Source organism: Mus caroli, chromosome 5, assembly GCF_900094665.2.
Source record: "Mus caroli chromosome 5, CAROLI_EIJ_v1.1, whole genome shotgun sequence".
NCBI classification, from domain to species: Eukaryota; Metazoa; Chordata; class Mammalia; order Rodentia; family Muridae; genus Mus; species Mus caroli.
The window spans coordinates 142,771,569-142,786,803 of NC_034574.1; the positions used below are offsets into that span (position 1 = coordinate 142,771,569).

At 46.6% G+C, this 15,235-nt stretch overlaps 1 protein-coding gene across 10 annotated transcripts in view; it reads left to right on the plus strand.

The window, feature by feature from the left end:
* Uspl1 (ubiquitin specific peptidase like 1) overlaps nt 1-6,359 on the plus strand; it is a 30,876-nt gene extending 24,517 nt beyond the window's left edge. For 7 of the 10 annotated variants that reach the window (XM_029477628.1, XM_029477629.1, XM_021163206.1 and 4 more), the window contains 2 exons: nt 528-685; nt 4,292-6,359. In XM_029477628.1, coding sequence (XP_029333488.1) covers nt 528-685; nt 4,292-6,186 — 2,053 coding nt within the window. In that variant the 3' untranslated portion in view covers nt 6,187-6,359. The remainder of the gene's footprint in view (nt 1-527; nt 686-4,291) is intronic. The other 3 variants (XM_029477634.1, XM_029477635.1, XM_021163209.1) reach the window with 1 other exon arrangement.
* Nucleotides 6,360-15,235: the final 8,876 nt, after the last annotated feature.

Consider the following 15,235-nt stretch of genomic DNA (forward strand, 5'->3'; position numbering starts at 1 on the left):
TTCTCTGTATAGCCCTGGCTGTCCTGGAACTCACTTTGTAGACCAGGCTGGCCTCGAACTCAGAAATCCGCCTGCCTCTGCCTCCCGAGTACTGGGATTAAAGGCGTGCGCCACCACCGCCCGGCTATTAAGTTTTTCTTAAGTACAAATTTGAATTTATTGGGTCCCCTAATTTCTCGAGATGAACTTAGTGTCTGAATATCTTAGGTATGAGGTTTGTTCTGACTTTTGCCACTTGACAGAGTGATTGATGTGGGCACCTGACAGCAGAGGAGCTCCGCAAGGGCTGGACTTCTCTCTTCAGAGCTCTGCAGCATAGTTCTCTGGCAGCAAGTTTTGTTGAAGGGTCTTTGTCCGTCCTGTTGCACAGTGGCTCCCAGCTGCTGGCCACCGCTTCAAAGGCTTTAGTGTCACATGCTCTATGGAGCCACTTTTCCCTTTCTAATCACGGCACACAGCTGGGGCCACCGTGTCCCTCAACGGAGCCGTGGCATGAAATTGATTTGACTTGTGCCTCCTTTTTACAGAGCGTCGCCCATACTCATGCTGCACTTCGTGGAGGGCTTACCAAGGAGGGATTTGCAACACTATGCCTTCCACTTTGAAGGAAGTCTTTATCAAGTCACGTCGGTAATACAGTACCAAGCAAATAACCATTTTATAACATGGGTTTTATATGCTGATGGTAAGTGTCTAAACGTTTTCTTTTATGATACTGCACATGAGAAATAGAGCCTTGTGGGGTTTGCTTTAGTTTAAAGACAGATTTCATCTGGACTTTTTCCCCCTTCTGTATTCTTACTTTTGACTTTAATTCGTGTGCCCACTCCTGTTCCTCTTAACCGTGGTGTTTTGTGTCTCCTTCCTGACTGCGCTGTGTGTCTGAAGGGTGTATGTACTTACTCCGTGTTTGTTTTCTCTCTTTCGTTTGTTTTGTAGACTCTTTCTCACTATGCATTCCAACCGTTTTTTTTGTTTGTTTGTTTGTTTGTTTTGTTTTTTTTTCTAACTTACCATCAACAGAGCTCTGGTACCCATGGCATCTGGATCATCCACTGAATTTGTTTATGTTGCCTATTTTTCTTCCTTACTATATACCTTCTATGCAAGGCTGGAGGATTTGTTAATTGAGCAAACCTACAATAGTGTACTGTTACCCAAAGGCCATAGCTCATAATTCACATGAGCTATACTTGTGTCCACTGGTGAGTGTGTGAAGGGGCCAACATTTATCCACCATTGTAGCACCATACAGAGCAGTTTCACTGCCCTAAAAGCACTGCTGTCCTCCACCTCCACCCTTCCCCGGTTCCGTTGCCTTCATCCTAAGACCTGCAGTAAAGTAGTCCAGCTCTCTCTTTGAATCATACACATGGCAGTCTTTCACATGCACTGGTTTTGCCTAGGAATGTGAATGTAGTATTCTTCCACATCTTTTCAAAGCTTAACACTGTTTTCTAAGTGACGTTCCATTGTCGCTGAATGCTGGCGTTCATGTATATTCACCACATAAGGAGAAGATGTCTTGGGAGCTGGGAAAATGGCCAATTGTTTGCCGTCCCACAGGAGTACCTAATTTATTCTGAAAGCTTACATACAAAAAGTTGGACATGGTGCACAGTTGTAATCCCAGAGATCCCTGCAGCTTGCTGGCCATCCAGCCTATCATTCTTGGCAAATGGGAGAGCCTTTCTTCAAAGTAAAGGTGGACAGTGCTAAGGAATGCAACCTAAGTCTGGCTTCTGGTCTGTACTCTCCTAAACACAAAACAAAGAAAGACCATCTTGATTGTTTGCCTGTAGGCAAATATGAGGAACCATGCTCTGGTTTACACATGAACTTTGTAGTCCATTTGTTATAAACACTAAGGACTTTGGTTGCTAGATCAAATGGCAGCATTTTAGTTTTGTGACTGACAATTGTTATTGTCCCCATTATTGCTCACCTTTGATGGTGGTAGAGATGTTGGCTGTTCCAATAAATGTGTGTCTCTTTGTACATGCTTGCATGTGTGCCTGTACTACATTAATTATGCATAACTGGTTTTCTTTGTGACATTTTTGCCTGTATACAATGTGCTTTGACTGTGTTTGTCCCTGCCCACAACCCCAACACTCACCTCCCTTTCTACCCCTTGCTGGGCATGGTCCACTTCACTAGTAGTATTTTAATCTTGTTTAATCTTGTTTAATCTTGTTTTAATGTTATGCCTTTAAGGAATTAAAAAAATCTGTTGGATCTTAGACCTCTATTTGTCCTTAGTCACTATTGTGATACCTTAGAAACTGACTAGTAGGTACATAGCATCTAAAGTGATCTGAAACCCAGCTACAGAAAGGACCTTGTCCATTCCAAACTCCCTCCCTGAGTCTCAGAATTATCTCTAATGGGACCTTTCCGTTTTAAGGGAAAGTAAGGGTTTTTTTCATATTTTTTATTGGTTATTTTTATTTACTTACATTTCAAATGTTATCCACCTTCCCAGTTTCCCCTCTCCCATCCCCTCACCCCATGCCTCTATGAGGGTGCTCCCCCACCCGCCTACCCACTCTCACCTCAGTGCCCTAGCATTCCCCTACGCAGGGTCATTGAGCCTCCACAGGACCAAGGGCCTCTTCTCCCATTGATACCTGACAAGGCCATCCTCTTCTACATATCTGGCTGGAGCAATGGGTCCCCCCATGTCTACTCTGTGGTTTGTGGCTTAGTTCCTGGGAGCTTTTGGGGAGGTCTGGTTGGTTATTGTTCTTCTGTTTCTTTCAGTTCTAGCCCTAACTCCTCCATTGGAGTCCCCGTGCTTAGTTCGATGTATGGCTGTGTGCATCCACATCTGTATTGGCCAGGCTCTGACAGAGCCTCTCCGGGGACAGCTATAATATGGGTGCTGTTTTGAAGGTGTCTCTAAGTAGACTGTAATACTGTAAGAGCGCTGTAGGGTGTGATTATCTCCACTGCCTGCTGTAACCATGATATCTAAAATGGGGACAGAGAATGTCTGTGCAGTGGACATGATCATACTTGGCACCATGCTTCCTCAGTTCAGCACATCTGAGTCCATAGACAGAGCTCTATGTTTGCCTTGCCACAATTCCCATGTGAATTATTGAGAAGCTTTTATTTATCCAGACTTGTAGTTATTAGCTTTTCTCAAATTCTCATGTGGCATAAATAAAATGTAAGTAAATGTAAAACTCCACCTTCCTGTAACTCCACTGTCTTTCAGGCCATGTAACAGAATGGACATAGTATAATTTCTCCATTTCAACATTTTAAGCTTACAGTTTATTGACAGTCACTACATTTACAGTTCTATAAATCCATCACCAACGTCTGTATCCAGAGCTCTCTCATCATGCAAAACAAACTGCACGGTAGACATCAGGCCCCCTCTCTGGCTGTTGGAGCCACTGTCCTACCTTGTGTCTCTCAGCCCCTCATGCAGGTAGAACCAGGGCTTTGCTTTTTCGTGTCCGGCTTATTTCATTTAGCACATTTTCAAGGTTTATTTATCCATGTTACAGTGTGCCAAGCTTCCTTCCTTTCTGACGCTGAGTAATGACCCCCTACTGATGTGTTGGACTCTGATGGGTAGACTCTTTTAGCCGCTGTCATTGCTTCTCAGAGTGGGGTCATCTGCTCTTGGATGACAGATTATTTCTGAGCCATTTTATATTTCCACCAAGCAATACACAGGAATCCAATTTGTTTTCATCCCCCTCCAGAATCCCCTTTCTTCTCTTTTCCCCACCCCTACCCTCTCCCTTTTCCTCCTCCTCCTTCTCTTCTTCCTCCTCCTTAAACTGTCTTTCTAAGATGTTCCCTTTTCTTCTTTTAAGGAATAGTTTAATCTACTTCCTTCCTCCTCTCCTCTATGCAATAGTCCACTTCCTATGACCCTTAGGCTACATACCTAACACATCCTTGAAACTATGCAAACAGAAAGGACTGCCACATGACCACGCTACCGATGAAGGTGACGGGTCTCTGAGGCTGCTCCCACAGTGCTGCAGTGTCTGATCTGTAGCCTTTACACATGGAATCTGCCTCTTCTGAATTGAAGTTAAACAGATTCTGTCGTGATTCATTGTGCATTTAATAAAGAATGTAAACTAGCCAGCAGATCTGCCTGCATCTTAGAGCCTGGAACTCTTGTGATCAGAAGGAAAATCTTAGCATGTGACTGAAAACAGACTTGCCAGTGCTTTCTTTGTGGTGCTGAGTGACACAGCAGCTGGGAAGGAAGAATGGTATCAGGAAGGTCTAACATGAAGCTGTGTTTCTTGTTTCCCAGGGAGTTGGCTGGAGTGTGATGACCTAAAGGGTCCCTGTGCTAAAAGGCACGTGACCTGTGAAGTGCCAGCTTCGGAGACACATATTGTTATTTGGGAAAGAAAATCCCAGGTGCCAATTGAAGAAGCTGCCTGCCTTCCATGCATGAAGCCAAATGTGCAGCCTGTATCAGGTGAGGAGCAGCCGACTCGTCCAGCACTGTGTTCTCTGGCTGGGACCGCCACCTCAGAACCCTCAGTCGCCCATCCCACATCTATGGCAGGCGCTCCTCAGACTCTTCCAGAAATCCAAGCTGTAGCTCATGGAGATAGTGTACTTTCAGGAGCAAAAGGCATGGTCGACAGCATTTTACCCTCAGCACTTGAAGAAACCATCCAGGAAACTGCCTCTGTTTTTCAGGTTGACTCCACAGATTGCCTATTGGAAGACAAACCTGTGGCAGGAAGTGCAGCACTGGTCAGAGTGCTTGCTTTTCAGCCACAGGGCTCCCCGGGCTCTTCCCTAGTGTCCAGCCTGTGTGAAGGAAAGCTAGTTGCCCCATGTGTGGATTCAAGTTTCCCATCCCAAGCTGTGAGCACAGACCTGCAGGCAGTACTGTCCCAGGCAGGGGACACAGTGGTTCCTAAACCTGTGACTGATGCCCCTGTTCCTGTTCTTGTTCAGGAATTGAAGTCCCTGGCAACTGAGAAGGACTCTCAGATACAGTTGCTGCCACTGAAAACCGAGAAGTTAAACCCTGAGCAACCTGGTAAATCTCAGGCATCTGATTTGAGAAAAAGAGAAACCACAGCGTCTTCTAAAACAGTAGCAGCCAGGTCAGCACAGAATCAGCCTCGGAAAGATGATCAGAAGAGAGCCTTCGTGGGAAGTTGGGTGAAGGGGCTATTGAGCAGGGGTGGTGCTTTTATGCCAACCTGTGTTTTGTCTCAGAGTAGAGCAGTAACTGACCTGCAACCCTCTGTTAAAGGAGCCAGTAATTTTGATGGCTTTAAAACAAAAAGTATAAGCCGCAGGTCTAAAAGGATGTCCAGGAAAGCTAAGCACGTGGAGGAACTGTCTCCGAGGAACAGCTCTCCTCCACCTTTGGGCTGGACAGCTGCTCTGCCACAGGCTGCTGGGAACGCCACCTCAGCTCTGTTGAGGGAGCAGGAAGGCTCACGTCCAGCTCCCCTCAGGCACAGATCTCCTGGCAATGAAAGCGCCATCTCTCCAGCAAGCCGTGGAGATGCGGCTGAAGATCAGGTTCATAAGCTTCGGCTCAAACTTCTTAAAAAATTAAAGGCAAAAAAGAAGAAACTAGCTGCCCTCATGTCTTCCCCGCACCGTGAAACATCTCTAAGTGACCACTCGGAGCCTGCGTCTCATTGTGGAACACCTGCAAGTGACCAATCAGAGCCTGTATCCTCTCCAAATGACTGTGAGTCCATAGAAGATCTGTTAAAAGAGCTACAGCATCAAATTGACCTTGCAGACAACAAATCTGGGTGCACCTCTGCTCCTGATGCCACCTCAAATAACAGCCAGAGTCATGAGGCGATTTTAGCAGAGTTGCTGTCACCTACAGCCATGTCAGAGCCCTCAGAAAGTGGGGAGCTTGAGTTGAGGTACTTGGAAATGGGGGACAGCACCCCAGCTCAAGCACTTAGTGAATTCAGTGCTGTCTCCCAGAACACATGTCTGAAACAGGACCATGATTACTGCAGCCCTGAGAAAGACCAGCGGGAAGTTGATCTGCATTCAGTCATGGACAGTGCCTGTATAAGAACCTTGAACTTGGGGAGTCCCATGAAGACTGATATTTTTGATGATTTTTTTTCCACCTCAGCATTGAATTCTTTAACAAACGACACATTAGACATACCTCATTTTGATGACTCTCTGTTTGAGAACTGCTGAGTGCATGCTAGTGTTTTAGTTAAATACTGACCACTGCTGCTAGGAGGCTGTGCCTCTTGGGTAGTGTTGGCTGAAATGCATAGCCTTGTATTCTAGCCATGGGAAGCTGTGAGCTACTGGAGTCCGCCTGTGAGACATGGGATCTACTGCAAATTAAAGACCTCGGCCCAGTTTTTGTCAGTTTCATTTTGTGATTGTGGAAGAATGGAAGGGTTCTGCTGTTTGTGTGTAGGGTCTGGGGAGGTGGTTAAGGTGCTAAAGGAGGCTCAGCAAGCATGGCCACTAGAGTTCAGTCGCAGACCCAGTGTAAGCAGGCAGATCTGGCAGTGCGCATCTGGAGTGCCAGGAGCTTGCTGACCAGCTAGACCAACCCCAGCTGCAGTGAGGTGTAGTTGACTGAGGAGGACACTTAACACTGCCCTGGCCTCTAAACCATGCGCATGTCTATGCACGCGTGTGTGTATGCACACACACAAAGCACCTTTTAATATTTAAGACTCGGCCTTCTGTGAGTCTGATAGTGGGTTTACAGAAAAACAGCACATAGCTGGTGAAGTATGACAGCTGGATTAGAAATATTGGGCTAGTTAGCCTCAGGCTCCAGATGAACGTTCACAAAGGCACCTCTAGTGATAATTAAACTTGAATTTAGGGGGGCTGGCAGGCAACCTTGTATGTAATTATTTATCTTCCCTATTTACCCATAAATTACAGAATTCTAGAAATAATGGCATTTTCTAAGGAAAATGTTTTGTGTTAGGGCCAGATACACCTGTGGGTAACATTCATGTGTGTGGATCTCCAAAGTTGACTTTTTTGAGTCTTTCTCCATCACACTCCCTTTTCTTCATTGAGGCAAGCTCTCACCTCCCTCGCTGCTCACTGGCGCTGACTGTTCTCCCTAGCCAGCTTGCACATCACCTCCCCAGGTGTGAAAAAACTTTCTTGTTTACCGTTTGAAATAGGGTAGAGGGTCTCATGTAGCCCAGGCTGGCCTTAAACTCACTGTAGCCCAAACTGGTCCTGTGATGGCTTCTACATTCTGAGTTCAGGGTTACAGATAGGAGCCACCATACCTATTACATTGTACCTGTAACTAATCAAGACAATCTTGACAGTTCTGCTATGGTTAATTGTACTGCCACAGTTATTTTTGGCAGATTTTGCACAGATCCAAGTTTTATGTGGGGGGGAGTTGTATGAAGATTGGTGTTTGGGGGTCAAAAGATAACCGATTCGGATAGCATGCTCAGCTTCTTTTAATTCTTGCCAGCACTAAGTAGTAAGTGCTTATGGTCGCCATCAACAGGAACCAGCCTGGGCTGGTTCTGTTTACATTCTGTGATTGCTGTCAAGGTGGGACATTTGCTCTGCCCAGGGGTCAGTGGGGTTTCTGTGCTCAGCCTTACCTCCTTGCTTCCCATCCACAGCAGTTCCGTGTAAGTGCCAAGCACTGCATGTGAGCCCGGGATGAGGCAGGAAAATGAAAGCCCCGAGCTTCAGGAGGAACTTCCACACTAGGTGACCATGGGTTGGTGGCTGTAGGAGATGCGTTCAGTTGATTGCTGATAGGTAGTTTTGGCAGTCAAGATCTATCAACTCACTAGGAAAATACTACTGCTTTTAGGGAAAGCCCAGCCTTGTGCTTTTTTTTTTGAGCCTTATTCATTTTTAATATTCAGTATTTATTAGGACTCATGGCCAGCAGTCTGTAACTCAGGCCTGAACAAAACTGGGACACTATTTCTTTTTCCTTTTTTTTTTTTTGTGTATGGCATTTCAAACTGCCTGTGCTCAGCATCACTGTATAGAACTCAGCACTGCTCAGGGCCAACACACTAAATACTACCATGATAAAAAACAACAACTTGGTTACAGTGTGAAGCTGAAATGGGAAGGGTGTGTGTGTATTTCATCCTCAGCCAAGAATGTGTGTCTTTAGCAGCTCAAGTTTACCATTACACTGAGCACATGACCATGGAAAGCCTTGCACTGCCGGCTCCTTGCCGACAGGTCCAGGTGAGAGGAGAAAGGTCCCGCTGGGGTCTCTCCCAGGCTGAGTGGCCTAAAAGAAACACACCAAGCCAGGAGTCTTGTCAAAGCAGGAACTCAACTTTATGGCACCAGCCTCTCACTTATATAAGTTTGGAACATAAGTGGGGTGGGGTAAGATGATGTAGGAGGTGGGGAAGGGTGACAGAGGGTATGTAGTGACTGACTGGGCCAATGGCAAAGCGAGGCAGGGCCAAACAGGCCTTGTTGAATCACCCTGATATGGAAGTGACTAAGACAGGTCTCAAAACTTGAGCCAGGCTCAGGTTTGTTCTCAAGGCCCAAAATGGGGCCCAACATCTCCCCCTTTTGATTGTATAATGAGCAGGTTACATGGCTCCTGTCTTAGGTTGTCCACCACATGGGGATCTTACCCATGTTACTCTGGCTCAAAAAAGGGGGGGGGGTGCTCCATGACCTGTCTTAGGTTGTCCTAGCACATCTAAGATCTTACCTGTCGATGGTCAGGTGGAGAGCTGAGGAGGGGGTGCTCATAGGCGGAGGGATATGTAGAGCCTGTTTCAGAAGAGACAAGTCTTTGGTAATGGATCTCAACTTGGTGAAGCCAGACCACCTCTAGCCTCTGATGGATAAATTGAGTGAGCTTACTGAGCACATATGGCCCAACAGTTAAGATAAGGAGAAGAAAGGGGGGGAGAAAATAGGGTAATAGGCCATGAAATCCAGTCCACAACGGGTTGTCTTGGAATATTCGCCTCCTTTCTAGGTCTTCCTGAAGCTTCTTTATCTTGTTTTGGAGGATCCTGGATCGATTAGCATCCACAGTAAATAATCTGTAGGGTAGTGCCTCCCAGGTTTATAAGCATCTCCTTTACAGTCACAGGGATTACCCAACTGTGTTTTGAGGATCTCTCGTGCTCCTTGGGGGGGTCACTGAATCCTCCCTCATTCAAGATGGGGAGCAGCATCCATGTCTGCAGCAGGGCCGTTTTCTTGATCATCTTGGCCTCCTGAGGGAGAAGCATAGGAGGTTTCTCAGGGCAGGTGGACTCCCTGGAAATGTCGTTGTCAGCCTCCCCTTGTTGAGGCATATACTTTATATCTCTGGCCGCTATCCAAATTGGTCTTTTTCACTTTGGGGAAATACGCAGCCAAATCCCCTGCTGGCTGTCAGGAGCAGGTCTGGTCCTCTCCAGGCTCCTGTCAGTGGGCCCCCCCATCTGACTCATATCAAGCTGTAGGAGATGGAGGAGATCCAATGTCTTTTAAATGGGGACAACTGAGTATTTTCTTTTGAAAACTTTAAAATATTTAAAGCAAACAATGCTATTTTCAGCTGATCATGTGGGGGTAAAGACTCCCCCTTTTGTTTTCGTAACTAAGATTTAAAGCTTGATTTTGTCTTTCAACAATTGCCTGTCCTCTCAGGTTGTAAGGGATGTTCGTAGTGTGGGAGATCTTCCACATCTGGAGAAACTCTGAAAAAGGTTTGCTTGTAAAAACATTATCTGTTTTAATTTGATCTGGAAATCTGAGAGTGGCAAAACATTGAAGCATATGGCTAATAGCATGTTTAGATTTTACTCCAGTGTGGCTGACACCCAACACACATGGGAGAAGGTATCAACAGTCACATATATATATATATATATATATATATATATATATATATATATATATATGTGTGTGTGTGTGTGTGTGTGTGTGTGTGTGTGTGACTGTTATATATATAAATATATATATATTTAGCTTCCCAAATGGGGAATAGAGAGTAACATTGAGTTGCCAAAGATTATTAGGGCAGAGCCCCCGAGGATTACTCCCGGTGGGATGGAGGAGAGGTACCTTTAGGAATGGCTGACAAGCTCAGCTGCTCACCAGGTAGTGGCTTCTTGCAGGAAGCTGCAGATGTGGCAGGACAATAGAAATAGACTTCACAGCCAAGCGTGGTGGCGCACGCCTTTAATCCCAGCACTCGGGAGGCAGAGGCAGGTGGATTTCTGAGTTCGAAGCCAGCCTGGTCTACAGAGTGAGTTCCAGGACAGCCAGGACTATACAGAGAAACCCTGTCTCGAAAAACCAAAAAAAAAAAAAAAAAAAAAAAAAAAAAAAAAAAAAAAAAAAAAAAGAAATAGACTTCACTTAGGTCAGAAGATTCCACCCTTGGTGGGCTAGGTGGACGTGGCAAAACAAGGTCTGAGCAAGCCTGCTCAAGGCTGAGGGAAGGGCACACATTGTAAGCCCGAAGCAAGTTGATCTGCCAGATGTTTCCAGCAGATAGGAACCCTTGGAGGTCTTGATAACCTCGAAGGTGTTGGAGATAAGTAGGTTGTTGTCTTTGTTTTAGTAGGGTAAGTGTCTGAATCATCAGGGGGGTCATGGGGTTAGAATCAAGCCCAATATGAGCCTCTACCAAATTAGGCAGTAAGTTTACTACATAGAGACTGCCAGAAAACAAGTTAAAGAATTCAGAAATCATATTGATGAGAAAGTGGGGAAGACAACAATAGGGGAGCCCAGGAGCCCACCATCAATCAGTAAAGACTGGGATAATTTGAGTTGGGGCTAGAAAGAGTCTGGGGGACTTCCATTCAAGTCTAGTAAAGGAACTTTGGCAATCAATTTTGCCTGGAAAGCCCTCTAGAGCCAGAGTGACCCAGCTGTTGTTTCTCTGTTACCAAAGGAAATCTGTGTTTTTAGATGGGGTAACGAGGGCAGAAGTCTCTGTTCCAAAGAGCCTAATAGAAAGATCTCTCCTCTTAACAATGCAGTCGGCCAGCTGGTTAGCCATAGCATAAACTAAAGGGGACCCTCCTAATGAAAGGTGGATCCAATGGAGGGGTTCACTCTCTTGACCAAGTAGTGCAGTGCACAATGTTTCTCCAGGGAAAATATATAAAGTGGGTTGGGATCATATCGTTTAAGGGTGACCAAATCAATGGTCTGTAGAATCTTATTCAACAGCTGGATATGGTCAGATGTCAGCACTATGGAGGTGGAGAGGTCATTTCCCTTAAGGAGGTCAAATAATGGTGTCAGATCTGTGGCAATGGAGATCCAAGACCACATCCATTTAATTTCTCCCAAAAGCTTTTGTAACTGTGGGAAGGCATAGGAATTTTTAATTTGAAGTTGAGGCTTAATAGGGGACATAGCATCCAAGGACAATATGGAGCCCAGGATCTTAAACAGCTGCACCTTTTGAACCTTTTCAGAAGCAACCCAAAAATTATATTTAAGGATGGAGAGATACCTATCAGTAAGGTCCTGGAGGCCCATACAGCTAGGGGCACCCAAAATAATATCATTCATACAAATGTAAAATATAATATTAGAGTCATCAAAAAAGGGTGAACAAATATTAAGCATATAATATTGACACTTGGAGGCAGGGTGCTATTGGCCATGGCTTTGGGTAGAACCATCCACTCAAACCTAGAATCAGGCCCACCAAAATGAACAGAAGGAACAGAAAAGGTAAACTTCTCACTATCTTCTGGGTGTAAGGGTGTAATTTGGGGGCAGGAATAGGCCACTGCTCAACCCATATGGGGTCTCCTGGTTTCTAGTGGATCTTGCGTGGGTGGGTGGGGGGCAGCAGTGGACTTTAGAAATGGGAGTGATACGAAGGGCACTGTTGGCGCGTCTTCTCAAAATGAGGATCGTCTCTATCATTTGGAAACACTATCTTTGCCTGTTCAAAAGACTGTTCATACTCTCCTGTATTCAAAGGGTCATAATAAAACTTAAAAAAAAAAAAAAAAAAACTTATGTATATGAGTATACCATTGCTCTTTTCAGACACACCAGAAGAGGGCATCGGATCCCATTACAGAGGGTTATGAGCTACCATGTGGTTGCTGGGAATTGAACGCAGGACCTCCGAAAGAGCAGTCGGTGCTCTTAACCACTGAGCCATCTCTATAATGAAACTTTTTACAATCAGTGGTAATAAAGGCCTCAGACTCCCCAAGTATATCTTGGCCCAGAAGGTTAGCCATCAGGCTAGAAACCACGAGAGGGCACACTTTACCACGATGGCCATCATGGTCCTCCCAGGAGAGCCAGCAGGCAGTCTCCCATGAGGTCTATTGTCTCCCCACGCCCAGTAAGGGTGGGCCTAGAACAAGCTGCAGAGAGTGGGGACTTCTTCCTTTCTAATCACCATTAGATCTCTGGGTGTCAATGAGGAACCAGAAAGCTTTTACGCCTATGGCAAGGGTCATCTTAGGGTGGAGCCCAGGGACAAGAGGCACACAGTCCAGTTAGCACTAACTGGAGGTTCCCCTTTATTTAGCAGGGCTAGACAGGGAGTTTAAAGGCTGACCATTTAGGTTGAACTTAGACTTATAGTGCCTGGCCCAGTGGAAGCCCTTTTTGCATCTGGGAGAAGGGGTTCAAGGGGTGTTAGATGGGTTGTCACTCCTTGAGAGGTTGGGGCACTCTATCTTAAAGTGGCCTTCTTTGCCACAACCAAAACAAGTCTTCCCCTGGCCGACAGAGGTCTGTTGTAGGGTATTTACAAGGACGGCCATGTCTTCTTTATGGGCGACAGGAGGAGGCGGAGCCTACATTCCGAGTGGTAATTATCCACCGGTTGATAGGGTGGTTGCATCATAGCCCTGCATAAGCTAGCTTATGATTGGTGTTCATGCCCTCCCACACCAGCGATCTGAGAAAGCGATCTCGAAGATTGCTGGTGGGGAATTTTCTCTTTAGGTTTTTATGAACCCTATCAATAAACGAGGAAGGTCGGGGCTGGTGAGATGGCTCAGTGGGTAAGAGCACCCGACTGCTCTTCTGAAGGTCCAGAGTTCAAATCCCAGCAACCACATGGTGGCTCACAACCATCTGTAATAAGATCTGACTCCCTCTTCTGGTGTGTCTGAAGACAGCTACAGTGTACTTACATATAATAAATAAATAAATCTTAAAAAAAAAAAAAAAAAAAAACACGAGGAAGGTCCTCAGTGACTTTCTGATTAATTCCCGAAGTCAGGGACTCAGCCGGCCCTTCATCGAGCTTCTAACAGGCTGCTTAAGCCTAAGGCTCGAATCTGATCTTGATAAGGAGGGGGAATGGCTGCTTGTTGGATGGGTAGGGTACTGATCAGCAGTGCCAAGCAGTGATGCATGCCAGCAGTGATGGGGATTGGGGGCTCAGCACTTTTTTCCACTCCCACTGAACCCGACACTCTTCTTGAAAATAGGCAGTCCATTTATGGTAGGCCGACCCTGAGAGGGCAGTCTTAGCCAAATCCTTCCAGTCAGGCAACACCAGGCCCTCAAGGCTAGTCTTAGCCCAGGGGGAATTGGGGCTTGTCCTCAGCCACTGCCTTCTTGAGTTATTTAATCTCTTGGGGGTCCCAAGGATACCAAGCTGCTGGCTGGGGTTGACATTCACTGAGTAAAGGTTGGTGGTGTACTGGGTACGGAGCCCTTCCCTTTTGTAAGGTGGCAGGGCAGAAGGCAGAGGTGAAGGAGGAACATGGAAGGGGTCAGTTGGGGGGGTGTCCAAGGGAGGTGGTCTTGGGGTTGGGGGTCTACTGGAGGACCAAAGGGTGCTATCAAAGGGATTGAGTGAGGGATATAGGATATAGGGTCACAGGGGGTGCAGGGGTGGTTAGACCTGGATAAGAACTGCCCCATAATTTATGGCGGTACACTTACCTGCAGACAGATTGGCCCGTCAGTGTTCTTCTGTCAGGAGGGAGGGATTCCTCACCTGGAGGACCAGTCTGCTGGCTCCTTGCTGTCAGGTCCAGGAAAGAGGAGAGAGGTCCTGGTCCTGCCAGGGTCTCTCTGGGCCTGAGCAGAATGGCCCAAAAGAAACGCACCGAGCCAGGAGTCTTAATGAAGCAGGAACTCAACTTTATGGCATTAGCCTCTTGCTTATATAGGTTGGGAACATGGGGGGGGGGGGGGGGTTAGGTGGGGTAAGATGACATAGAAGGCAGGGAAGGGTGACGGAGGGTATGGAGTGACTGATGGGGCCAATGGCAAAGCTCTACATCAGCAATGGTGGGGCAGAGGCAGGGCCAAACAGGTCTTGCTGAGTCACCCCGATATGGAAGTGACTGAGACAGGTCTCAAACCTTGAGCCAGGCTCAGGTTTGTCCTCAAGGCCCAAACCAGGACCAAAATGGCGCCCAACATTGCACATGTTGATTTCTAGGGGTACCTTTACAGATTGTGGTTTGAGCACTTGATTCCCAGCTGATGGTAGCATGGGGGAAGGGTGTGGGACTTCGGTGGGTCTTAGGCTTTCAGAGCCTGCCAACATTTCCTGGTCACTCTGCTTCCTAACTGGATACAGTGACCATGGCCTCAGGCTCCTGCTTCCATGCTTATCTGCTGTGCTGGGGCTACATGCCTTCCAGATGTGTGGCCAAAATAAATGTGTCTTTAAATTGCTTTTCGCCAGGTGTCTGGGTATGTGCATACAGTTACCTGGAACTCCGCTTCACGGGATCCAGCCAGCCTCCTCCTCTGGCTTCTGAGCACTACACACCCATCTGCACCTGAAGGAGGGATGAAGGTCCCGGTGATCACAGAAAAGCACTAGGGAAACCAGCAATGGTAAACATGTCATCCCTACGATGGGAGAGACGTATAAACCTAGAAGACTTGGGACTGGAGGTGGTTAGTAACCTCCATGCTGTGTGCATGGCCAGGCCACACCTGACTCTCCCAGGCCCTCATCTTGAGCCTGTGTATTACAGTCCATCTACGACACTATCTTGCCTGAGACCCTTACGAGCATTGTTTAGATGGAGCCTGCTTCCCTACTTGTCTGTAGAACCCATCTTTATGGAAGATGTCATGTGTACTTTACAAGAGTTGGATGGAGACATGTCTTAAGTTTAGTTGGGCACATGGGATTAGGTTCATCATCACCAGGAAACGTTTCCAAATTGTGCTGTGCTTAAATATGCCTACAGTAAACGCTGGTGTCAGACTGTCGCACTAACACTGGCCACTGAGTCCTGCTGAGCTGGGTTCCCTTCTTCCTTTCCCTGGATTGACAGCTGCTGGC